Source organism: Chanodichthys erythropterus, chromosome 16 (genome assembly GCF_024489055.1).
Source record: "Chanodichthys erythropterus isolate Z2021 chromosome 16, ASM2448905v1, whole genome shotgun sequence".
NCBI classification, from domain to species: Eukaryota; Metazoa; Chordata; class Actinopteri; order Cypriniformes; family Xenocyprididae; genus Chanodichthys; species Chanodichthys erythropterus.
Window position 1 is genome coordinate 10,951,676 of NC_090236.1, and position 27,982 is coordinate 10,979,657.

The window sequence follows — 27,982 nt, forward strand, 5'->3', positions numbered from 1 at the left end:
ACAGAAGAAAGAAACTCATACAGGTTTGGAACAACTTGAGGGTGAGTTAGTAATGACAACATTTTTCATTTCTGGGTGAACTATCCCTTTAAGGATTTTTTTTAACCTGGTTCCATCTTTTTATATAAAATACTTAAATCAATTAATGTGAAAGGGTCACTACAGGGTTTAAACCCTTATCTAGATAAGCCTAGAATATAATATTATGAAATACATTGAATATTCGATTAGAGAGCAATTAACTGCAAGCATTTCTGATCCACTAGTCAGGACATAAACAGACCGCTGGCCAACTGAAGTGCTTCACTAACCAGTAACGTGAAAGCATCAGAATCAGAGGCTACGCCATTCCAGGTGGTTGCCAAGGCATCGCTATGGTTGCTAGTGTGTTCTATGCTCGGCTGTTGAGATATGTTTGTTTGCACATTGCTAAGTGTTTGGGGTGGTTGCAAGGGCAGTTATCCAGTTGCTAGGGTGTTACTAGGTGCTTGCTAGGCCATTTTGTGTGGTTGCAAAGGTGTTCTGAATGTTTTTAGCATGCTGCTATTTAAATACTAGAGTGTTCTGTGTGGTTGTCAGGGTGCTGCTCTGTGGTTGCTACAGTCTTCTGAATAGTTAATGCATTGCTATACAAATGCTATGACATTTTGATTTGTTGCTAGGGTGTTGCTATATGATTGATAAGTTGTTCTGAGTGGCTTTTTGCGCATATGTGTTTGGGGCAGTTACCAGGGCAGTTGTACAGTTGCTATGAGTGTTCTGAGTGGATTTTAGGGTTGCTCTGTGGTTGCTACAGGGTTCTGAATTGTTGCTTATTTATTGGCTTTTCAAATGCTAGATTGTTTTAATTGGTTGCTAGGCCATTGCTATGTAGTTGCTAAGTTGCTCTGCATGGTTGTTTGCGCAATATGCATTTAGGGTGGTTGATAGGGCACTTATGCAGTTACTAGAGTGTTACTAGGTGGTTGCTAGGGTGTTCTGAATGTTTTTATTTATACTGCTCTACGCTCTGCTACTACTAGAGTGTTCTGGGTAGTTGCCAGGGTGTTGCTAAAATGTTTTGAATTGTTTTGTGCATTGCTATGCAAATTCTAGAGCATTCTGATTGGTTAATAGGTGGTTTCTAGAGTGTTCTGAATGCTTTTAGCATGTTTCTGTGCCACTACCAGAGTGTTATGGGTAGTTGCCAGGGTGTTACTGTGTGGTTGATAAAATGTTTTGAATGTTTTTTTGTGCATTGCTACGCAAACTCTAGAGCATTCTGATTGGTTACAAGGTGGTTGCTAGGGTGTTCTGAATGTTTTGCTCATGTTGCTCTACCACTACTGAGTTGTGGGTGGTTGCCAGGGTGTTGCTGTGTGGTTGCTAAAATGTTTTGTGCATTGCTATGCAAATTCTAAAGCATTCAGATTGGTTACTAAGATGTTACTTTAATGTTCTGAAGGTTTTAGCATGATTCTGTGCCACTACCAGAGTGTTATGGGTGGTTGCCAGGGTGTTACTGTGTGGTGCTACAGTGTTGTAATTGGTTTAGTGCATTGCTACACAAATGATAGGGTGTTTTAAGTTGTTCTGGGGAGCGTTTCCCAAAAGCAACTATGGTTGCAAGTTCTGTTGTTACCAACAGAGTTCAACAGAACTTACGCCCATAGTTGGCTAACATTGTGCAAATGCTAGATCGTTTCAATTGGTTACTAGGCCATTGCCATGTGGTTGTTTAGTTGTTCTGAGTGGTTGTTTGTGCAATATGTGTTTAGAGTAGTTGCCAGGGCAGCTATGCAGTTGCTATGGTGTTACTAGGTGGTTGCTAAGGAGTTGCCTGTGCGTTTTGGGTGACTCATAAGAGTGCACCACCTAGACTCTATGATATTCAGGTCTCTAGATATGGTTTGCGTCCCCCCATCATTATCTATGGGATATTTTTCACCCATATTAATGTATGCCAGGAAAAATTAAGAAGTAATTTACAGTAATAATACACCTCTCCTCAACAAGACACACGATTTGAGGCATGTTACATGCTGAAGTTTAATACTTAGGGTTAGGGGTTTGTTGAAATCACTAACCCCAAATATGATAGTAATAGAGCCTTAGCAAGTACCACTAATGAAAATGAAAAAAATCAAAAAAAAAAATCAAACAATATTACGGAGGAAAGATTCGCTGTACTAACAGAGAGAGAGAGAGAGATTGAATCAGACCCAATCCAATGAGACAGATGTGAAGAGAGGAAAAGGAAGGTTTCGGCAATCTCTCCTCCTCTCTTTCTGAGCTCCGCCCCTCTTTACAGAACTCATGAGACAGAATCAAACCATCTCTGCGAAGGCTAGTCGGATTTGTCGGCATCATCCTCGCGGTGGCCGTCAGCACCGTCGCGAGAGCTCTTGTCCTCCTTGGCCATGTGAGCGTGTGACGCGAGGATGCTGGACAGCGACAGGAGGCCAGAGCTGGAGGTGACGGCGGGCAGGGCGGGCTGAGTCAAGCCCAGGGGTAGAGGGGTCATGGGTAACGCCAAACCCTGAAGCTGAGAGAGCTGGTGAACCTGAAGCTGCTGCTGTGATTACACCAAACAACAAACAGACAAACAAACATCCGTGGAGGTTAAAGAAAGATTGCAATAACTTTCATATTGTTGACATGCATCTGAAAGTTTAATGACAAAGCCACATTGCATTTAACTGCACTTTTGCAGAATAAAAATACTCACATAACTTTGCATTTACAACACTCACTGATAAAAATACAATTATTTTAATGCACTTTTTGTTGCCATTTATTTTGCCACTGTTTTCGCTTTTAATTTGCCTTTCTGAGTATGAGTGTAGTAATACAGACTTGGTTTAATAACTTAAATTTTAATTTTAATAATTTAAATTTTAGTAGCTAAAACAGTTATACAGTGAGTTCTATTCAATCATATGAATCTAATCAAACTGTCCATTTCAATTAATCGGTGCAAACGAGAAAAATATGGAAAAATATATTATAACATTGTTGTCTATTACTTGCATAAAAAAAACTAAATATTCTTCCTGGTGTTCATTCAAATGTTTTTTTTTTTTTTTTTTTTTTTTTTAATTCTTCCACAAAACAATTGGAATCTAATTGGCAAAAATAATGGTTCCTTCGATTTTCTACAATTTGTATATATACATGATCAGGCATAACATTATGACCACCTTCCTAATATTGTTTTGGACCCCCTTTTGCAGCCAAAACAGCCCTGACCTGTCGAAGCATGGACTCCTCTAGACCCCTGAAGGTGTGCTGTGGTATCTGACACCAAGATGTTAGCAGCAGATCCTTTAAGTCCTGTAAGTTGTGAGGTGGAGCCTCCATGGATCTGACTTGTTTGTTCAGCACATCCCACAGATGCTTGATTGGATTGAGATTTGGGGAATTTGGAGGCTAAAGGCTGATTTATACTTCTGCGTCGGACCTACGGCGGAGCCTCTGCGCCATAGGCTGTGTGTGTCTGTGTCCATTTATACTTCTGCGTCGTTGTCCGCGTCGACGTGCATGCAGACCACTAGTAGGCAGTGTCCGCGGTAATGCTGAGTATCAAGGCAAAAGTCGAAGAAGAAGCAGCTTGTCATGAACGTTGTCAGAGAAGCTTACAAATAGAAACGGCAGAGAAGCGGCAAATGGGTAACGACTTTTGTTGCAGTTTGACTGCATGTGTCCTCTGAAACGGAGCGTATTTCTTTCCTATGGAAGTTGAAAACGCTCGCTCTTCTCCGAGTGTTCTCTGCCAGTTTTTTTGACCTGAGGGAAGGGTTCTAGCAGACCAATCACAGCGCTTGCGGTCCGCGTAGAATTGACGCGTTGTTACATTTTTGAAGAGGTGCACGTCAGGCTACGATCACAGGCTACGCGTGGTACAAACAGCCTATGCCGTAGCTACGGCGTACACTCGACGCAGAAGTATAAATCAGCTTTAAGTCAACACCTCAAACTCCTTGTTGTGCTCCTCAAACCATTCCTGAACAATTTTTGCTTTGTGGCAGGGTGCATTATCCTGCTAAAAGAGGCCACAGCCACCAGGGCATACTGTTTCCATTAAAGGGTGTACATGATCTGCAATAATGCTTAGGTAGGTGGTATGTGTCAAAGTAACATCCATATGGATGGCAGGACCCAAGGTTTCCCAGCAGAACATTGGCCAAAGCATCACACTGCCTCCACCGGCTTCCCATAGTGCATCCTGGTGCGATGTGTTCCCCAGGTAAGTGCACCCACGTGCCCACTGTTGGCGCTTTCGGCGGTGGACAGGGGGCAGCATGGGCACCCTGACTGATCTGCACCCATGCAGCTCCATACACAACAAACTGATGCACTGTGTATTCTGACACCTTTCTATCAGAACCAGCATTAACTTCTTGAGCAATTTGAGCAACAGTAGCTCATCTGTTGGATCGGACCACACGGTCCAGCCTTCGCTCCCCGCGTGCATCAATAAGCCTTGGCCACCCATGACCCTGTCGCCGGTTCACCATTGTTCCTTCCTTGGACTTCTTTTGATAGATACTGACCACTGCAGACCGGGAACACCCCACAAGAGCTGCGGTTTTGGAGATGCTCTGACCCAGTCGCCTAGTCATCACAAATTGGCCCTTGTCAAACTCGCTCAAATCCTTACGCTTGCCCATTTTTCCTCCTTCTAACACAACTTTGAGGACAAAATGTTCACTTGTGCCATGATGAAGAGATAATTAGTGTTATTCACTTCACCTGTCAGTGCTCATAATGTTATGCCTGATCGGTGTACACAAACACACACTATATAGTATTAGAAACTTTAATGTTAGATGCGATTAATCGACTTGACAGCACTAATATACATACATACATATATATTTATTATTATTATTTGTTACTTTTTTAGCAAAAATCTCCCAGCCCTACATAATGACACTCATGTTGAACAGTATGAAGTTCCTACCCGAATAATTGAGTTCATCTCAGGAGGAGTGACCTGTTTGGCTCGCTCAATTGCCCCCAGGACCTGCTGCTGGTGCTACACACACACACACACACACACACACACACAAACACACACATTTTATGTCTTCAGGTAAAAAGAACAGCATACAAAAAACCAACCAAATGCTCATCAGTGCATAAAAGCAACCCATGACACAAACCAACAGCACATTTATGTCACTAATGAGGCTGAGAGTCATTATAGAGAGTGTGTCATAAATAAATCACACAGTCTGACCTCTTGAGACAGGTAGGGCAACACCTGAGCACAGATTCCGTTCAATCTCTTCACAATCTCCGCCTGCAGACAGAACACAAGCACATCTCATGGGTTTACATCCATTAATAGGGTAGCTGGGGATGCGCTTACAGCCTGCTGATGTTGCACAAAAGCACATGAACAACACAGTCAGTCATGATAATGTATGCTGACCGTGTTTGATGGAAGACAGCTACTGAATCTAGGGCGCTGCATATGTACAAACCATATAAGTAGGCTTGCACTTTAAAGGAAACTCTGCAGATTCTGCACAACCATCAATCTAAAGAGCAACATTTCTTCTGTCATATTTATTTATTAAATATTTTGACAACTATGATAATGAAGAAAAAAGCAAAAAGTGTGCAGATTCTGACACAATATTTATATTCTCACCTGTTTGTGCATTTCAATGTTGAGTCCATATGACATCTCATAATACTGCAGAGAAACAGGAAAGAGGAACATCAGAGAGATCAGACATTTTGATGGGTGAATTCAAGTAAATTGGGAGATCTTAAAGAGATAGTTCATGCAAAAATGATTTAATCACCCTAAAGACATCTATGACTTTCTTCTTTCAGACAAATACAATTGGAGATATATTTAAAAATATCCTGGCTCTTCCAAGCTTTATAAATGGCAGTGAATGGGGAGCATGATTTTGAAGGCCAAAAAAGTGCATCCATCCATTGTAAAGTACTCCACACGGCTCCAATAAAGTCCTTCTGAAGCAAACCGATGGGTTTTGAAAGAAAAATTTCCATATTTAACTAGCTTCCAGCAGTCACATAAACCTAGGGAGGGCTTTAGGGTGAGTAAATCATAGGATAATTTTCATTTTTGGGTGAACTTATGCCTTTAAAATGTAAAAAAACAAAAACAAAACAACAACAAAAAAACACTTGATATGGGGTCTCAAAGAGGCATTACAAAAGAGTGTGGAGAGAAGAAAGTAAAAACAGTGGAGCATTGACAGTCAAAATCTTTATATTCATAAAAGAGCTATAGAAAATCCTTCATGATAATGTATAAAGTCTCTATAAGACTCTTAAACAGAATGGCATAGATATCTGCACTGAAAGAAAAATGAAAATGTAGTGAAAGAGCATAGATCTCTTCAAACAAAAGAGGTGGAGGCGAAGACATCAATTTAACTTTATCTAGTATTTCTCCTGAAACTTCAAACCGACTCATCTGTGATTTAGGCTCTGTGCTAGAAGCTTTGCTCATGGCAAAAGCAGCAGGTCTCTCAGATCTCTGCGGTCCCGCTCAGACAAAGCCGTTACAGACACGCATTGATCCGTCAGGAAGACGTCAATACGCTTGTGCACACTTACGACCCATGATACAACTGATCAATGAGACGCTTGTGTGTGAATTACTACAGACGCCCACAGCGTTACAGACAAATTATAAAAAAAAAGAAAAAGAAAAAATATTGAAAGAAATGAATAAGAGAACTGAAAAAAAATTGCAAATAAGAACAACTTATTTAACTTACATCAGAGATAAAGCCCAAAAACAAAAGGAAAAAAAAGGGGAAATGTAAGAAATGCACATATAAAAACTAAATAAGAGACTAGAAAGAAATAGTGCGCTGGATAATAGTCTAATTGGTGTATAACTGTAGGTCTGATAAAACTTTTAACATGCATGCTTTACTCACCATTATGTAATGACGCTGCATTTCAGATTTCTCACTCGCCAGTTTATCACATTCCAACTTCAGACTGACACAGAAAGAGAGAAAAACACAAGGCAGCATGAGAAGTACTATTCATTTCTTGTAAAATGTTTTTTAGGAGGAAAAATTACATGGTGCATCTTTAAAGGCCCACTGAAGTGTCTTGGAACGCACAGCATTATTCAATGTGTTGACATAATTTCAACTGAAACAGGAAGACGGGGCGGAACATATCGAACAGCCCTGCCTCTTTTTAAAAATGGCCAATAGCGTTTCGTTTATATCACAGCTCGTTAAACTCAGTAAAACCTCCATTTCCTTCCAATCTCTAACCGTTTCTCCTCCTAATCTCCTCTAGATCACTTTAAAATACAGCATTATGTGCAGAATTCAAATGTGTTGACTCACGGTCCGGCGGATATGATCCGTTCTGTGCTCTCGTGTCTCTGGACAAGAGCAGCTTGCGCTGCGGTGACATTAACGCGAAAACGGACTTCATTTGCGTAAATGGAAAGCATATTTACTGTTTGAATCGTTCCCTATTCTCTATATTGAGCATTATGTGTCATTCACCATGTAGAAACTAGTGAATGTGTGAACAAATTACCAATTTCAGCTTCAGTGTCTGTTGATAGTGTAGGAGGGGGCGGGACTTCAGATTCTAGAGAGCATTTGATTGGACAGTAGATCTGACGAGAAACTTAAGTGCGATGTGATGTCATGAAAATCCGTGATCCATTTTTGTGGAAGTGAGAGACTGTACCTTTTGAATGCTTATATATCCTAAATGCAAATTTTGTCATTGTTTTAGAACACACCAGCCCATTCATAACCTTAAGGCTAACATATTAATATTAGAAGCTAAAAAACTTTTCAGGGGGACTTTAAGTGAAGGAAAAGATGGAGAAGTTCTCATGGTCTGAATGACAGCTTAAATATTTACATTTTACCCTAAAACACACACACACACACACACACACTTTTCATTGAGGCTGTCAGCTACACTTTACCTCATTTTTTCTCTCACTCTCAAAGCTAAAAAAATATTCAGTGACATTCTATCACCATGACAACAAGTTTCCTGTCTGGATCGGCTGATGAAAGCTTGTGATTGGCTGGCCATGCATTTAGAAGAATGTAATCATGAAAGAATGTATGGTTCGGTCCTTCATATAATACTTCACCCTTACTAAAAGTGGCTTTGGTAACACTTTTTTTACGGTCAATTGTCTTTGCTACACATACTGTACACTATCTTTTATAAGTTTGGGGTCTCTTTAAAGTCTTTGAAAGAAGTTTCTTATGCTCACCAAAGCTGCATTTATTTGAATAAAAATACAGTAAAAACAGTAATATTGTGAAATATTATTATTATTTAAAATAAGTGTTTTCTTTTTGATTATATTTTTAATATGTAATTTATTTCTGTGATCAAAGCTGAATTTTCAGCATCATTATTCCAGTCTTCAGTGTCACATGATCCTTCAGAAATCATTCTAATATGATGATTTGCGAATATTTCTGACTTTACTGACTGATGCTAATATTATAATATTATAAAGCAACAAGAATATTTTTGGTGCACCGATTTCAAAACAAGCATCGGAGCATTATGAATCATTTGTGTCGAATCATGATTCGGATCGTGTGTCAAAATGCCAAACGGTTGAAATCATGTGACTTTGGCGCTCCGAACAGCTGATTCGACACGTTGATTCATAACGCTCCGAATCTTCCTGAAGCAGTGTTTTAAAATCGGCCATCACTATGAAAGCTGTTATTTTGTTTTTCTGGTACTCCAAAAATATTCTCGTCGCTTTATAATATTAATATTGAACCACTGAACTCACATGAACAGATTTAAATATGTTTTTAGTACCTTCATGGATCTTGAGAGAGGAAATGTCATTGCTCCCTATGAAGACCTCACGGAGCCGTCGGATTTCAACTAAAATATCTTAATTTGTGTTCTGAAGATTAATGAAGGTCTTACGGGTGTGGAACGGCATGAGGGTGAGTAATAAATGACAGGACTTTCATTTTTGGGTGAACTTACCCTTTAACAAATGCCCTCTAGAATGAGAATATATTCCCCCATCATTACTTGCCACCCACTAAAAGCATGTAGTAAATCATGGTTTATGACTGTTATGTAAAATAAATCTTATTGACTAGTTGAAACAAATTAATTATTTTTTTTAAATATCCCATCCCAACGCCCTTAAATCAACACAGAAGAGAAAACTGCATCTGTCAAAGTGTTTTATGAGGTCTTTAATCACTAAAGCAATAATAATAATAATGTAATCACAAGCAGCTCCACAGAATAATAACTCATTCATTAGCATCATTCAGTATGTACTTGTTGGGTAAATACTGAGAGACATGGCGCTGTAAGATGAAGTGGCCGTGATTTTTTTTAAACCTACACCAGAATTATGGCTTATTCACACCGAGATTATTCAGCGTGGAAATCTAAAGCGCCGCAGTGTCGTCTGGTAGGAACGGCAGATCTGAAAGACATCAACACGCTCATTTGTTTATCCTTCTACATTTCCCTTTTCCTTCCTCTGTCCGTGGTTTGTCTGATATGTGATGGCCGGATGCCCTCCACGATCGCTCGTATCTCTGTGATGACAGATGATGACAGGAAGCTTTTCCAGGAGGGGCCGTGTTCACACCATTTGACCAACACAGAGAGAAATTCACACGGGCAGGGTGTTTTTAGGGACTAGAGTGAAAGTGAGGAGGAGAGAAGCTGCTTGTGCTTCTCAGGGTTGTCTGAATGTGCTTTAACGGTTAAACTAGTTTTGCGTAGGAGTGGAATGGTACATGTATTCGAACCGTACGTCACGGTTTGGTTCATGCAGTTAGACGACGAATACAGCCAGTCAAAGGCGATCCACACTCCAATCCAGAAGGGGGTACGTGCATTGCTAATGCAATGCAGTTTGTTAACCGCCACAACAGGAAAAAGTGCAGAAGAAGAAGAACAGACGATCTAGATATGCGTGTAATCTCTCAATCAGTGTTTCAACCGCGGAAAGACATCAATAAAACAGCTTGAGAATATCATCTCACACAGCATTACATTCACCTCAGGCAAGTCATTCAGTGTCCACAGCATGTTAGTTCACTAGAGAAATCAATTCTAGAGGGAGCATTTCACTAGATATATGCACTATATTAGCTATACTATATTACATGTTAGTAATGTCTTAAAGTTTAAATAACTTTGTCATGAAAACAAGTTATGACAGTTACTGTGTAAATTATTGTATATATTTTAAAAAATGAGTTGGAGTAATAATTTTATAATTAGATTTAGAGGTTAATGCAAAACCTGCCTTATGTGGAATTTTTTTTTTTTTTTTTTTGGGTGTTTATTATATCTAAAAATAAATAGCTAAATTAATAGTTTGGGCTCTGTTGTTAATTGTAACCTTTAATATTATAGTAATGTGCAATAAAGGGATCCCTGTTTATAGTTTACAGCATTAGCTGAGGTATATATATATTTTTTTATCTATATGAAAATGTTTATTATAATTGAATTCATTTAAAGAGACAAAATTTGTTCACTAAACCACTGTTTAATAAAAAAAAGAAAAGATGCAATTTTATGTTTAGTGCTCACTAAGGCTTCATTTATTGAATCTAAAAATACAGTAAAACAGTAATTTTATGAAATATTTTTACAATTTAAAATAACTGTTTTCTACTTTAATATAACTTAAAATGTAATTTATTCCTGTGATCAAAGGTGAATTTTCAGCATCATTACTCCAGTCTTCAGTGTCACATGATCCTTCAGAAATCATTCTAATATGCTGATTTGCTGCTCAAGAAACATTTCTTGTTTTTTTCAGGATTCTTTGAAGATTAGAATAGAGCATTTATTTGAAATAGAATCTTTTGTAGAATTATAAATGTCTTTGTCATTTTTGTTCAATTTAATGCATCTTTGCTATATAAAAGTATTAATTTTGTTAAAAAATAAACCATACTGACCCCAAACCTTTGAACGGTGGTGTACATGTGTTTGGTATACCTGTGATATTGTGCCTGCAGGAACTGAAACTCGTCTTTGATGCGATCACAAGAGTCTGATGTGGTGAATTTGAGTGCCTGTGCTGATTGAGACGAAGCCTGAAAAACAAAGACAATAAATGAGAGATTAGATTTGACAGTGACTAATAAACAACAAAGGTATTAGCTAAGTTAACACATTGAACCATACTGAACCCTGATATAATTGTTAAAACTCTTCTTTTCCGGTTATCAAGCTAATTTTAAGTCCTAACTGATGCTAAAATAAACAAAATGCATAACTGCATAAAAAACATAACATTCAAACAAACAAACAAACGAAACATTACGACCATAGAAAAAAAAAAAAACCACAGCCATGATAGCAAATCTTCTGATCAGATTTAGCCCGCGGTGTCCCTTCTCAATAACATTTCATTACTGCAAAGCGCAAACAGGTTAAAGGAATTCTTCTAAAAGACACAACTGAGACAGTGATTATATCTTGAGTCTGAGGTGAGCTTGTCAGGTCACGCTGAAATTAAAGCTTCGCACAAATAAAATAGAAAGGCCATTGGCTTTTCACCTCCGACCTGCTTTACCAGGGGTCAATGACTTGTGACCTTTAAGACCAGACAGACAGGAACAACACAAACCATCACACCTTAGAAAGAGAGAAACTGGATATGTTTCTGTGCTCAATGTGATTTATGGTCAAAGAGTCCTTTAAATGCAGAAAGATTCACACAGAAATCGCTGGACAGGTGTGTGTGTGTGTGTTTAAATACAATTGGCTCCCAGAGGAGGAATATACAGGCAGAACAAAACATCTCAGCAGAGAATGTTTGCTTTACTTTAAACACACACACACACGGTTTTATGGGGAATTTCCATACACATAATGGTTTTGCTGTACAAACTGTATATTCTATCCTCTAACCCTAAACCTACCAATCCCAGAAAACTTTATGCATTTTTATATTTTCAAAAAACATTACTTAATATGTTTTATAAGCTGTCCATCCTCATGGGGACCAAAAAATGGTTCCAATGACAAAAAATGTCCACAAGGTCAAGGATTTTGGATATTGCCATCTTTGTGGGGACATTTTGTCCATATAACGTAAGGTTTACAAGGACCGCACACAAATATTTATTATAATTATCATTAAACAGAAAAAAATTACATATCCAGTTTCTTGAATGATGCCAACTGCATGAAAAAAAGGTAAAAAATAAATAAATAAATTAAAACATGTTATATATATATATATATATATATATATACACACACATGCATTTATATATTATATTTAAAAGAGAAAAAATTAATATGGAAAAGTGTTTTGGACAAAAGTGTTTGCTAAATGAATAAATGTGACCTAAATATTAGAGCTCTGTAGATATAGTTATCGCCATACTGTCATCCATCCACTCTCTTCTAAGCATTTCTTTGTGATTTCTCTCGAAATTACTAATTATAATATATTAATGCTAATACTATTTTTTTATTATTAAGAAGAAGAAAAACTGTTCATTCGCCTAACTGTATGTGATATTTTTACCTGTAGATTTGGCACATTAATGCATCATTTTAATGAATTTGAACATATTTTTATTTACCAATTTACAATGTCTTCAAACATAGCCAAAACTATCGGTTTTATGAAAACACATTAAAAAGGTAAACTGAAGCACCTTTCCCATTCTCCTCCCTCACATTCTGCCCATCCCTCCATGTCTCTCCTCCTGTGGATGATAGCGTCTCCAGGGAGAGGAGAAACATGTGTGTGTTTCAGTAAATCCCTCTAGTCTATTCCTGCTATTAGAAATCAATTAGAGGAAGAGAAACAGCAGCATCACCTGTGAACCCTGAACACATGAGACTGAACCGTTCACTGTGAGGTCCAGCATCTCTCTCCTCAGTTTTAATGTGCTTTATTGGCATGACATTATTGACACACTAAAGCCACGCACAAGCTACAGGACAGAAGGTCGTCGCCCTGCGCATACTTGAAGACTCAGTTTTCAGTTGTGTTGGTGCACACAACACGTTTAAACACTAAATTGCACAGAACAGGGCAGATAAGAAAAATGTGCTTGCATGATAAGTGTGATGTTATCATTTATTTCTCTTTGCATCACAATGTTTTGCTCTCCTCTTGCATTCTTTCGCTCTTTTGAAGAAGATCTGCTGTAGTGCCTGTGACTAGTTGAAGCATGTCTCAATATTCACACCACAAGATCTGTGACTTCTTGCCTATTAAAAAATATCAATGGTGCCAAACTGGAGTCTTATAGCTTGTGCACCTTAGTGTTTTGACACCGAGTTTTACACAAGCCATTTATTTATATTTCTTTAATATTTTCTTCCGAAAATGTCTTAAATCTGGTTTTGCATACAATATTGCCATCAAATACACACACACACGTTCATTTTTGTGAATTGTGGGGACATTCCATAGGCGTAATGGTTATACTTTACAAACTGTATTTTCTATCCCCCTATACTACCTCTAAACCTAACCATCACAGGAAACTGTGCACACTTTTACTTTATATATACATACACACACATATATATATAATATTTATAAAGATAGATAGATATAGATACTTAAAGCTTCTAGAATAAAATAGAAATGAAAAATATAATAAAAAGCAAAATCAAAATAAATTATCTACAATAAAACAAATAAAAAATAAATAAAATAAAGTGTCTAGAATAAAAATAAATTGAGCACTAGCCTCTAGATAAAGAAAATAAAATCATTTATATAAAAAAAAAAAAAAAAAAAAAAAAAAAGCATTACAATAAAAACACAAACTAAAGAGAATAAAATCTCTCCTCTGGCGGCTGGCGGGGCTAAAGGCTCTGCTGTTGCCCCCTTTGTGATGCTAATGAGGGACTTTGGCCTGAGTGACCCAGACATCTGCTGCGCACATACACACACACATACACACACACTCAGAGCCCTCGGGGTCTTATCTGCTTTTTTGTCTCCAAAATTGCGGCTGGTGTGTGTTATAGTAGCACAGGAAGTGAGATGTTTTGAGGGGGGGTTGAGCATGCCGCAGACAAAAACAGTCTTGCAATTACACTCCAGCTCATGTGTGCAAGCATATATATGTGTATGTGTGTTTTCACAGTATGACTGATCTTTCAGTGGTTCACAAACACATTAGCAGCAGCAGCGGGGTGTGGTGTGGTGGCAGTGGTTGTACACACACACACACACACACACACACACACACACACACACACACACACACACACACACACACACACACACACACACACACACACACACACACACACACACACACACACACACACACACACACACACACACACACACAGTTAACAGCCGAGAGTGAGTGAGTGTGTGTGATTATTTCAGAGAATATGAAAGCGTGTGTGCGCCAGGGGGATTAACCTCTCTCTCTGTTGGGGGTGTTGTACTGAAAGGGGGGTCTTGTTAATTCAGTTGTCCTTAATAATGTCTTCCAGACCCCTGTCCACCCTCACAACACAATACACACATAATGAACCCAGACTGCAGTGTTTGTGTGTGTGTGTCTGAGAATGAGAGAGTCTCATACTCAGCAGAAACACACACACACACACACACAAAAAACATTTAAAACTAGATTCTCTGAAGAAAATGTTGAGCTTTTGCGTGTAAAACAAAAAAGGTCACTGCCATATTGATGAGGGAGGTTGCTAGGGTGTCACCATGGTGTTATGCAGTTGTTAAGGAGTTCTGAGTGGTTGATTGCACATTGCCATGTGATTGTTGCAGTGTGGTTGCCAGGGTGCTTCTATGTGGTTGTTAAGGTGTTCTGCATGATTAGCGGCTACTATGCATGTTTTTAGGTGACTGCATACAGGCTCAAGTCAGAAAAGGCCCTAAAATTCCTATTCCTATGATTTCAACACTAAAATATTCTACACAGACTGAATAATATATATATATATATATATATAAACGTTGCTAATTTTTTAGTGTAGCTTAGTACTCCCAGTAGCATCTTTTTTTTTTTTTTTTTTTTATTTATAACAACAGCATTAATATTAACAATAGGTATGTTTTCAAATGGAGAACATAAATATATGACAGGCGAGTCTATCAACTATGCATGCATATAAGCATTCATTTTAAACTACTTAAAAGTGAAGCGGATGGAATACGCTGAGTTTTATCTGTGAATCTGGTATAACATGATTCAGAGAAGTACATGTTGACTTTTAAACCTAAATTTAATGTCCAACAACAGATATTTCAGCAAAATAAATATTTTTTTCACTGAATTCCTGTCTCCCTCTTTAATGCATCCTGTCTGTTTGATGCACAATCAGTAAAGTCTGAAGTTTAACGCAGACTGTCAGGGTGAACCTTCATGCAAAAATGGAAATACTTCTGTGAATTTGTAACACTTACAGATTAGAATATAACAGTAAAATGAAAGTGTTATGAAACATATATCACACATTAAACAGCACACACATCTGTCAAAGCACCTGACAGGGCAAGCCACATTAAACATTACCCTAATGCATTAGCTTTTCTTGTTTTGGGCAGCTTAGATGATGCATCTTTATCGTTTCTATGTGTTCTCCACTAATTTTAGATGCAATTTGTACATAGAAATGTGTTATTCAGTGCTGTTATTTGATAGTGCGATAACTGTTCACTGAAAGGTTCTTTGGGGAAACAAAAAGAGTTCTATCTTCTATGCTATCGCTGTGAAAAACCCTTTTTGGATTGTACAAACAAGCACAGTAAAACTGGATTTTTTTTATTGAATTTTAATTCACAATCACAATTTTTGCAGCACTACAATTTTAATTCACAATCACAAGTCATGCAGCACTAGTTTCAATCATTAACTCATGTATAAGCAATAATAACAGCGATGCTTGCCTTAGCAAACACCAGTATGTACATAAACAAAGATAAGCGTGAGAGAGATATCTGACTGCATAAGAACCACACATACGTCTCTCGTGCACCTGCTCCTGTACAAACACACGTCTCACACACTCAATCCTGCTAAACGTTCACAGTCGATTAGTGGGTTTCAAACAGAATTCAAAAGTGAAATGTAACAATCATGCTGTGACATCACGAGCTGAGAAAGAGCATCAAAAGACATGCTTACAACTTCCCAGAAAACGACAATCAGTGTTCCTTTGAATTCCCTGATGAATCATCACATGAACTGTGATGGGTGGAGTGCTAATAATAACCGATTTTTAAAGAGCCATTTATATTTGAGTTGATATATAAGTTCTTGATGTTTCTTCAGTGTTTGGTTTCTGGTTTCTTTAAAGCACTGGTATGTAGATGGTTTTCTAAAGCACTAGACTAGAGTATAAAAGGTTCTTTGTGGAAGTTAAGAAGGTTCTCCATGGCATCAGACTGTTAAATCCTTGTAGTGTCTGCCAAGTCAAGCATCACTATTATTATTGCTCATACTGAGGGTTATAGACTTGAACAAACCCAAACACTAAGTAATTAACTTTGGCATGCAACTCTTTTGTACTACAATCATCCAGCTTGTTGAAGAGAGATGTGACATCACTTTTTTTTTTTTTTTACACAGCAACCACCCAGAACACCACAGCAACCCCATAGCAATACCCTAACAACCACCTGGAACACCACAGCAACCACCCAGAACACCACAGCAACCCCATAGCAATACCCTAACAACCACCTGGAACACCACAGCAACCACAAAGCAACATTCTAGCAGCCATCCGGAAGACCACACCAACCACGTAGAAACACCCTAGCAATCACCCCGAAGACCACAGAAACCACAAAGCAACACCCAAGAAACCACCCAGAACACCACAGCAACCACAAAGCTTTGTGTTAAATTACCTTGGCAGTCAATGACAAAAAACAAACAAAAACAAATTTACACTGCTGTGTGTAAGGTTGTCAAATGCACTGATACTACGGTTCCAGTAAGTACAACAACAACAACAAAAACAAAAAAAAGTTGGTTTGGGTATTGTTTGAATTTTAGTAATTCCGATTCTGCTTCTTCTCGATTCCAAGTTCGATTCCAATAAGGTAGAGCTGCATGATTAATTGTAAAAAGATCGCGATCTAAGATTCAAACACCCACGCAATCTTATTTTATTACTGACAACGATTCACCTGTGTCTATTAAACCTTTGACAAATCATATCAGAACACTCAAATCTGTTTTCGTGCTGCTGCGTTGATCCAGAGAGAGCAGTTTTGAAACACAGTAGTTTTTTCTGTGCTACAAATAATCAAATTGTCACAGAAGTACTGAGTTAAAAGTTTAAAGTTAGAATATAAACAGTGATGTCTATGATAGCAATTAAAATAGAGCAATAACTTGGTGCTTCAAATAACGGTTGTATCAATTACATCTTATGCAACTAAGTGGCGAGAAGTGACTGATAAAAAAATGTATGTCATTGAATCATTTACTCAAAATATTCATTCAAAAACACTGATTCATCCAGTAATGAAACATGTATTTATTAATGAGTCATTCAATTAATTCAAAAAACATATTTTTTAAATAATTCATTAAAATTAATCCTTTTTCCAGCAATTAGTCCATCAATTTTGTCAGAACTCTAGTAAATAACACTATTTTGTTTAGTTGTATATTCTAAATCATGGGAGAATCGTGATCTCCATTTGAAATAAAAAAAAATAGTGATTCTCATTTTATCCAGAATCGTGCAGCTCTACAATAAGGCAAAAAAAAGTCAAACATTTAGATATAAAACATTCTGTCTTTTTGCAAAGCATTCTATTGCAGCTAAATGCCATGAACAAAAATCAGCAGCCTTAAGAACACTTGCATGAGGAACTTTTGCCTATGGTTTTAACAAAAATACCATAGCAAAAATAACTTGCCTAACTAATATAAATTTCAAATATTATTAAAGACAAGTAAACATTCAGTAATAAAAAAGAACACATTAGCAAAAGCATTGAAGCACAAATGAAAAGGCCTAAAGGTACAGAAATTGAAATCAAATGTAAAAAAAAAAAAAAAAAAAAAACACTGCATAGTTTTCTTAATCCTTATTAAAGTTACAATAGTTGTTCATTCAAGATCAGAGAGTGATTTTCTTTTTCTTTTCTTCTTTGATTAACAAATGACAGACTGCAGCGGGTTTATTAGGTTGTTGAATGCACGGATCCAATATACTGTTACACATGCATTTCTTCCCTCAATTGTTCACGTTCACTTAAGACAAATCCGATGTTTACGTAGAAATTTTGACATAATTGTGTGTATATGTGTCCGTTCAATTGCAAGAAGATGCAAAAGAAAACTCAATTAAGTATTCGCGCACTATATGAGAGACGGCCTTCTGTGCGGAAACATGGCGCTTGTTCCGAATTGCATTCTCTTTCGCTTGAATGGTTAAAATCACGTTAAAATGCAAACACAGGAATTGTTAAACTAAATCGAAATGCATGTGTCTTATCGAATCCCTGATTCTTGGAAATTTGGAACTGGTTCTCGAAAACACTTTAATTGACTTTTTTCTTTTGCTATAGGAGCAAATGGAAATAAAAAAATTACATTTGCTGTCATCGCCCATTCACCATAAGTTTACCCAACTATGATGACTTCCGGTTCTGAGAACCCCAGAAATGTGAAAAGGGTCAATTGGAAGCTTAATTTTTTTAACTTTATAAGAAAGAAAAAATGCTTTTCTAATGCTCCTACGACCAAAACAATGACATCAACACAGGAGCTCAAAAGATCAGTGTGTTATCTCAGCACAGGACGGCTGCTCAGAGAAGTGGAGTTTGGTATTGTCCATTATCTCCAGTGAGCACAGAGTTCAAGAGTTCAGATGGAGAGAGGAAGACGACGGTCATCAGAATCTGACGAATAGCTTCTTATGGTCACCAAACAAAGCTGAAGCAGTAATCCTTAACCATAATCCACTGGGCCTGACTTATTAACACAAACAAGCCGAAAAGGACCAACAATTGGATTAAGAGAAACAGTGTCACACATGTTTCATTTAGAATTAAGTGTTTTCTACTTTTTAAAAAAAAGAATCTTTCTCAATCCTGACTGCGAGCACAAGTTCCTCTGTTTGCAGCAAAATATCCTTCCCTTTCAAAAAATTCCTAGCTCTGTGAAGGATTTGTCCCAAAACAATTATCAAATCTATCAACCAAAAGTCGATAAGTAACTTCAGAGGTTTGATAAGTCAAACTGATCCCAAAGATCCCAAATACCAAAGAACACAGTAAATCTTTGAGGCTAAGATTAAACGGAGCAGTCAGCTGTAACTCCTAATCCATGATTTGGGATCCTGCAGTTAATCTCCACCTAATTCCCACTTCTGCGGAAATTTCTGAGGTTTAAGACCAAAGTTTGGTCAGTGTACTTAAGAATTCATCAGCAGCAATAAGACATGTAAACATTAAAGTCTTTAAAGTGGTCAGTTTTCGCTGTTGATGTATTAATCTGTTATTTTAAGACAGCCTTGTAATCAACAACAACAACAAAATAATCCCTAAAGAAATGCTGTCATATTTTGAAAACGGTGACGTCACGCACGTGTAATACGTGTTCAGTCTATAGGTGTGTAGTGTTTCTTTACAAAGTGACATCGCCAACTACGGGCCAGCCATAAAAAATTCAGCGTGATGAATTTAGTCGTTTTCGTGGATGTGTGTGAACAAGGATCATTTTGACAAATGCTGTTGTCTGTATGCGAAAAAAGCAAAGGAAAAACTTTTCCGTATTTAGTAAATCATGGTCATGTAAACGTTCCCTAGGGCTGCACAATTAATCGAATTTCTAATCACGATTACGACTACTTCAGAGTCTAAAAGGTCTAACCGAGCACAAAAGGAACTACCAGTGATGTAAGTGTACGCTGATCTGGTCAAACATGCGACACACCAGCACTCGTCATTTTTAAAAAGCCGTGTACACAGCCTATATATTTACTCCATAAACTCTACAAACATGGAAAACAGTGATAGATAGACCTCTCAACCTGATGCTAAGAAATTCCAGAGCGACTTTGAGCGGCCCAATCAAAACATGATTATATTTCTGCTCAGCTAGCATCACTGGGCGTCAACCACACGGCAAAAGCTAATACTTTTTCATATACTGTCTACTTTCTTTGTAATAACTAGGGCTGGGCGATATATCACATGCGATTGTCACGCGCATTTCGTCAGTAAAGCCGCTTCCCTGATTACCGCTAAATCGCCATCACCTGCTTTCTAATGGAGCGGCATTTAATAGACAGAGCCGTAGATCACTGACAAGCCACGCAATATCACGTTCATTATCGAAGGCGATTCATCTGCAGTAATGAACGTGATATTGCGTAGCTTGTCAGTGATTTATGGTTCTGTCTATTAAATGGCGCTCCATTTGAAAGCAGGTGATGCCGAAAACATTTTGCGGTAATCAGGGAACCGGCTTTGCTGACGAAATGCGCATGACAATCACATGCAATATATCACCCAGCCCTAGTAATAACGTATTAGACAGGATTGTTAAACAGATTGTAATTTAACTAATGAAGATGGAGAATGTGAGCACTGTGTGCTCAGGCTCTGGCTGAGCTGTTCTCAGAGCCGTCAAAAGATTCCACCACGCCGTCAAAACAAAAGTCACAACAACAAGAACAGTTTACGTCACTTCAGAGTTCCTACTGGCGGTGCGAATGAAACCAGGAAAATGTTCATAGGGGAGCATTATCTCTTGGGGAACCACCCTGGTGGCTAGTCCCTATAACCAAGTTTCTAAAACAACATGTTGCGAAAGTCCCTGTTATTATTACATATGCATATGTTTACTTTTTTTTTTTTTTTAATGAAACCAAACCAATCTACAATTGACTTTTGATGCTTAATGCTATAGAGTTTCTGGACAAGGGCCTGAAGATGTTGTAGTTTTAATTGTCACGTCATGAAACTATAAGGCAGAGACCTACACTATATGAATACCAACTGAAAACACCACCATTAACATGCTTCAAAATAAAATATGAAATACCGGAATCAGGAATCGATTCAGGACACTGCTCAGGCTCAAATTTCAATCGGTTCAAGTGTCAGAACGTCTCGTTCACTTCCTCGCAGACATCTCAAGTTTGCAGAACACTGAAATGTTCTTCTAAATTCTACTCTCTGAATTAACAAAAAGGCCTCAATTACAGAAACCTCCAAATCCATCCATGTGTGTGGTTTTCATTTAGCGTCCTCGTGTTTGTGTGTTCACATATGCCTGTATGCACAGGGGAAAAGGCAATTAGGCTTGAGTGCAAACAAAATAATGACTGGGGACTCATTAACACAAGCTGCCCACTGTGTGCACAGGAACAATTCATGGAAACGACACAATTAAGCCTCTACAGGGAGGGAACCAGGCAACTGGTGTGCAAACAAGCATCTCCGACCCTACCTGAACCATAATACATTCAGAAATGCTTTCATTTTGACATGCTACCTGAAACCTGACATCTGAATCATGAGATAAAAACCAAACTGTGAACAAAACCACCAAAGATCAAGAAAACAAAACATTAAGGAGCCAATGCAATCTTTTCATCTATTTAACATGGAAAAATACACAAAGACATGTCTCTGGGGTGAACATTCATCCAAATTAAGGTGAATCTTGTATGGATTGATATTTTCCACTGGAATTAACAACACGTAATTGATAAACATTAGTTAATGGAGACTAATTTTAGCAATGCTTTCAAAACAATATGCTTTATGTACGTCTTTCAATAGAAATGTTCAGAAATGTTCATGCACTTCTACTAAAAACAAGTAGATCCAGCTTTTGCAGGAGGAAGGATACAGACTAGACAATGAGAAACTGAGCACATTTTTAAAACTCACACTGGCTCAATAGTCAAAAAATAAAAATGAAAAAATGTTTACATTAGGTGCACAACCTAAGTGGGCTTACTAGATCTATATCATACTAGAAAAAGAAGAGCATTCAAATTTACAATTGTACATCATTATTGTGTCTTGTGAATAAAAATCTAAATCTGAAAGTACTATGTTATTACCAAATGATAACAGAACTTTACCATAGTACTAAGTGGACATAACCAAAAAAAAAAAAAAACATGATATTGCCATTTTAGACGTCAAAAACCACTTGTGCAACATGGTATTACCATGGTAAAATCAGGGTTCGTGTCCACAAAACATTATAGTACCATGTACAAACAAATAAAATGGTAATTACATGGTACTTTCTGTTACATCAATATGAAAGCAATACAATGTCCATAACAGCTGCTGTGTGACAATCAGCATGAATGAAGGAGAATGAGACACTTACCGAGTGCCTGGCTTGTGGAAACATCATATCAGCCTGTTTTTGTGCTTTATTCTTTCTCTGTAGATGATACGGAAAGCCTTTGGATGGACGTCTTCTTTGTTCGGTCTCGTTTTGGTCTAAACTGATCAATTTGAAGGTAGAAAGGTCTTTAGTCTGGTCTCCTGAAAGGCCGGAACACACCAAGCCGACGGTCGGCCGTCGGGCAGTTTTTCTTCGTCGGCCGACTAAGTTTCCTCGGTGTGTTCTGCACCGTCGGCTGAAGTTGGTCCTCGTCGGCTTTGTTTCGGCCGATTCGAAATGTTGAATCGGCGTTGGACCTCGTCGGGCCGTCGGGCCATATGATCATTCTGATTGGCTGTTCAGCTAGCGAACCAGTGCATGAGAAAAGAAAAACGGAAGTGACGAAGCAAGTAAACGACGAAGTCAAGAGGGAACACACATTGTTTACCTTAGGTACGTGAAAGACATGGCTATCTGGAACGAGGCAAGTGAAGACGAATTGATCAACATGATCCAGGAAAGGCCGGGTTTGTATGACATTACGGAAAAATGTTATGTCAACCGTGTGCTGAAAGCTGAACTGTGGCGTGAGATCGAAAATAAACTCGTCATATCAGGTAAGATTTCCTTTTTGGCAATTGAGAAAGCTTGTTTGTAATTGTTCAATAGTCCATAGTAAAACTAATATAACCATTTTAGTGTTTTGTGTGTACCAAACTAAGTTTGTTTATGGAAACAGACAGTAATTAATATGTGCTGTGCTAGCATCTCATATTTCATAATAATATTAAAGTTAATCAAATTGTTAATAATATAATTAACAATACAGCAAAAAGTAACATTTGTTGGCATAACAAATACTCATTAAAGTGACAAAATAAGCAGCCATAACACTTAATGCTTACAAAATTTTACTTTGTCCCTCAGAAAAAGAGCTCAAGAAGCGGTGGGATTCATTGGTGAACCCAATACATGCGTTATAAGAAACAAGGACCCTCAGGAAGTTCTGGAGCTCAGAAGACTGGCAGGCAGCAATGGATCCTGAACCGCCTGCAGTTTCTAGAGCCTCACACAAAAAGGAAGGAGAGCACTTCAAATCTAATGATCATGGTAAATAAACAAATATATTTATATTTATTTATTTATTTATTGTTTAATTTCAGAATAAAATAAACATTTTGCTTTTTGTAAGATGGCAAGTGCTTCTTTAAAAGAGTCTATTCACAAGTAACTCCGCATATTAAGTCAAGCCATTACATTAACTTGTCACATTTGTATCTTATGTTTTTTAAGGAACCTGCGGCTGATAGTGATTCCTGTTCACCCTCAGATGGTACCAACAGTGACACCTGGACTGGCACCCATGAAGACCCCAGCTTCAGTGATGCTGACCTACGGTCAAGTACACCCTTGGCTGAATCCACCATCTGTGGAACTGAGTCCACAGCCATGAGAAAGGACCATTTGCAAAGCTCCAACATAAAACCAAAGCCTCCAGGGAAGCGCAGGAAGATGCAAGACGAATCCTCCAGCGAGGAATCCACAAACTTGATGCGCACCATCGGCAAAACTCTGGAAAAGTTGGCATCACAGGAAAACACCAATGATGCCATCTCAGCTTACTGCAAAAATCTTGAACACAGAATGCGGAATTTGCCACCACATCTACTGCCACATTTCCAGCATGAGGTTGATAATTGCATTTTCAAATATTCAGTGGGCCACAACCATGCACTGGATGCATCTTCCAATCAGTATACACACTTGTAATTTTTTATGTAGCAAAATTGTAAACAGATATTGTAGCATTTAGTAAATATGTCACGCTTAGTTGTACGTTATATTAGAGTACTTATGCAAAGTTTATATTTCTGTACATTTTATTTATTTTAAATACCAACTGTTGATATTTTTCTGTAAATTACCTTAATGCTATTTTTGCACATTTGAAAATAAAACACTGACTTTGTGTAAAAGGTACTTCACTGTTCTTTATGTAAAAAAAAATCACAAAACACAATGATGTAAAAATATAAACTTTATTTTGCAAATTCACACCATTGTTATAAAACAAAAACCAAGGACAAGGGGGTAAGAAAACAAGTTTGCTACATGCTTATATTTTGCCCCACTGAAAGGGCACTGCACCGGTGTCCGAATTAAAGTACTGGCACAGTTTATCCCTGAGCTGTTTGGCGTGTGTTGTACTGTTGGTTGTGCGTGGCAGAGAGGCCTGCTGTAGGCCAGGGTCTTCTCTCCATCTTCCAGGGACAGTGTCATGATCTTGTTCTTCCTGGTCGATTCCTGCCATGTACACTTCACAGCACTCTTTGCGCAGAAAGTTGTGCAGAGCACAGCAAGACAAAACAATGTCCTCCACTTTGGCAGTGCTTTGAATATTAATGGTGGTTAGTAGGACGCGAAAACGATTTGCCAGGATGCCAAATGCATTTTCAACCACCCTTCGAGCTCGCGAAAGTCTGTAATTGAATATGCGTTGCTCTACAGACAGCTTGCGGTTCGGGTATGGCTTCATGAGGTATTCCTTTAAGGGGAATGCCTCATCAGCCACAATGCAGTAAGGGGCCAGCTGGTCTGATTCAGGAAGTGGTGCAGGTGCAGGAATGTTGGATGTTCTTTTCTCCAAGGCATCCTGCAATGAGCATCCCCCAAACACTCCACCATCTGAAATGCGCCCGTTGCAGCCCACATCAACATACAGAAATCTGTAGTTGCTGTCTACCAGTGCCATAAGCACTATTGAGAATGTATGCTTGTAGTTGAAGAATTTAGATCCAGATCCTGGAGGGGGACGAATGTTAATGTGCTTTCCATCCAGAGCACCCAGGCAATTTGGGAAATGCCACTGATTCTGGAATCCAACGGCTACTTGCTGCCACTCTTCCACTGTGTCTGGGCACTAAAAAACAATATAATTAAAAGAAATTAGTTTAACTCGTCAGACCATTAATAACTCAGTGATTTTGACATTCTTGAATTAACCCTGCAAAGCCCACTTCTGCAGAATTACAACATCACTTTCAAAAATTTAAAAAAAAATGCCTGCAAATGTTTTTTTCTCTCAAGATCACATTTACATAGTTAATGGGTTCTATTGTTCGTCCTCACAATGCTATTGGGTTGAAGAAGTGTTTATAGGTCAGCATTAGGCTCTTTATGTTTTGGATTTTGGGGGGAGATGCCTGTTGCATTGTTCAGGGACAGGTATGAATGGTCTTGAATATGAACCTGTAAGTGCTCTGGGGGGATGAATGTGTTCTTTTAGTATGATAAGTAGAGAGCATAATAGGCCAGCCAGACTGTATTGTTTGAATGTAGTAGTGGAATTTTATTTGCATTGAAATTATAATTTGATGGATAATACTTAGATCTCTGCCCTCGACACATGGTCTACCATCCTGTCTATTCTTTCAGTTTATCTACTACAATATAAGACCCTAAAATTACCCTTATTAAAATGTAAAAAAACTGAAAAATCTTTAATTTCTACATCAGAGGCCTCCTAAAACAATATCTGAGAGATCAAAAAAATTGCTCATTTTTGGGCTAAAACAAAAAACATTAAACAGATACATGTATACCTTTAGGTATTTCTCTTTTAAGACTTGGTAGATTGCTGCACAGGTTTCAGGAACAAATTGCTGAATTGTGGACATTCCCACCCGGAATTGGTAAGAAAGGCTCTTGAAGCTTTCTCCTGCAAAGATTACAAACACATAACTCCACTATTAATTTTCCACACCTTTTACAGAGTCAAATCTAACACTTTTAATGCATTTGTACTACACTACATTAAAGCAAATATTTTTTTTATCAGTTATTAAAGACATTGTGCTACAAACAACCATAATAATGTTTTATACATTGTGTCTTTTTAAAGTAGGCTACAACTGGATACAAAATAATAAAATTCTTTTCACTTTTATAATGCTTCATAATACACCAAAATAAACACAACTGAAAAGGTGTTTTAATGAAATGTTCAAACAACGAATAACCTTACCTGTTGCCAAGAACCGTAGTGTAATCATCAGACGTTCCCCCACGGAGATACAATCCCGGTAGTTCGTGTTTGTTCTCTGTATGATTGGACTAATAAGTTCTTTTAACATGTGAAATTGAGTGGGAAAAAGCCGAGCGAAATTTTTAAAACCACAAGTTTCCTGTAACTCGAGCTCTCGACACAGGTTCGGGAAAGCACCTTGGGCCTGTCTCTGGAGTATCCATGGTTTCACCCATTTAGTGCGCTTTCTCCGTATTTTTCTCATCCGCTTCTTCTTTTCCTCTTCCACAAGCAAAAGACCAAGGGCTGACAAAGCCAGTGCCATTTGCAACGTGTCGGACATTTTTGAAATAACACGAATCCGTATGTGATGAGCGAGAACTGGTTTTTCATGCACCTTTGTTTATGTTTTGTATCCCTGTAGCTCTTCCGGTCTCCCTAGCAACGAACCATAGCAACGAACACAAACTACTGCCACCTGCTGGCATGGAAAGGCATTTCATCTCACGCAGGCGCAGAACGGACGTGCTATTTGGCCGTCGGCTGTCGAACGTCGGCTTGGTGTGTCAGGGCAACTTTGGACCCAGACGCTGCCGACGCCAGCCGACGCCAGCCGACCCCGCAGTCTGCTTTCGTCGCCACTAGTTCGTCGCCGTCGGCTTGGTGTGTTCCGGCCTGAACAGATTTCTTGGCTATGATCTCCAGTTTTCCTGGATTTTGTTGTTCAGCTTTGCAAAACCTACATCAACTTCAGATAGCTCTGCCTTTAGAATAACAAAAACAACAGGTTATCTTTACTACAGTGTGTGACATTGCGGTTTCACATACGAAAAAATAAATCTTCTGTTGGAATAGGCCAATTTCAGCGATTAATCCACTGCCAGGCTGATCATACTTGCCCAATTTCCAGCTACAAGCTACCTGGCTAAAGCTAATAGATGCGTTTATATTGGAGAAAATTAGCAGAATGCGTTTGAAAAGGAGGAAAAAACGTCTAAAACTGGTCGTCTGTACGCTAGTCTTGCGTGTGTCTGTCTATGAGCGGTGAAAGAGCTGCCTGTGCTCGGAAAATCATGCCTCGTAGTTCCGCCGCTTCAGGACTCGTATGTACAGACTCATGTGATGCAAGACGCCAAATTACAGATTCTACTACGGGGAAGGCTTTACTCATGAATATTAATTACACCGTGCTCACGTTGCCTGGTAACCTTCCGGGAGCGTATGTTTACGTCATCTCATTAATATTCAGTGAGTGGTCTGGCTTGTTCCAGGGTATTCGATACTGAATTCAAATGTACTTTTTTAACCTTCCGCTATTGCGAAAAGTTCAATAAAGTAGCTTTATTGTGTTTTATTGTGCACTACTTTGGCAACACAAATGTATTTTTTCATAAACATACAAATACACAGTGACACCTACCTAATATCTCAAAATAAATTTATGGTGTTTTACAGTAACAATTAAATTCTTCATATTTTATTAATATTTATTTCAGGAACGTGACTCATTTTTTAAAAAAAAAAAATCTATTTGTCTTCATTATTTGACTTCTGAAGCATTTTTTTTCTATATCTAGAGAACATTTTATAACGAGACCCGTTTGGTACGGTTTGCAAAAGTAGGTTTTTTTTTTATATTGAT

General features: G+C 38.1%; 1 protein-coding gene across 3 annotated transcripts; it reads right to left on the minus strand.

The window, feature by feature from the left end:
* Positions 1-27,484, minus strand: chico. 3 transcript variants are annotated; one of them, XM_067363483.1, is made up of 9 exons: positions 27,236-27,483; positions 27,016-27,100; positions 22,317-22,477; positions 10,981-11,078; positions 6,912-6,975; positions 5,639-5,683; positions 5,222-5,284; positions 4,943-5,017; positions 1-2,554 (listed from the first exon to the last, which is right to left on the minus strand). In XM_067363483.1, exons 3-9 carry the CDS (start codon positions 22,341-22,343, stop codon positions 2,327-2,329), a joined length of 600 nt encoding a protein of 199 aa, XP_067219584.1. In that variant the 5' UTR covers positions 22,344-22,477; positions 27,016-27,100; positions 27,236-27,483; the 3' UTR covers positions 1-2,326. The 3 variants fall into 3 exon arrangements, with proteins under 3 accessions (XP_067219584.1, XP_067219586.1, XP_067219585.1); XM_067363485.1 differs by having other exon boundaries at positions 1-2,551; positions 27,236-27,482; XM_067363484.1 differs by having other exon boundaries at positions 27,016-27,484.
* Positions 27,485-27,982: the final 498 nt, after the last annotated feature.

Bases quoted from the DNA above. Each gene is read 5' to 3' on its own strand.
- chico (XM_067363484.1), bottom strand. From the start codon at position 22,343: ATGATGTTTCCACAAGCCAGGCACTCG. The intron at 6,976-10,980 runs GTATACCAAACA...TTTCTGTGTCAG, and splicing joins CTGCAGGCACAATATCACAG to TCTGAAGTTGGAATGTGATA. The intron at 5,285-5,638 runs GTGAGAATATAA...TTCTGTCTGCAG, and splicing joins ACATTGAAATGCACAAACAG to GCGGAGATTGTGAAGAGATT.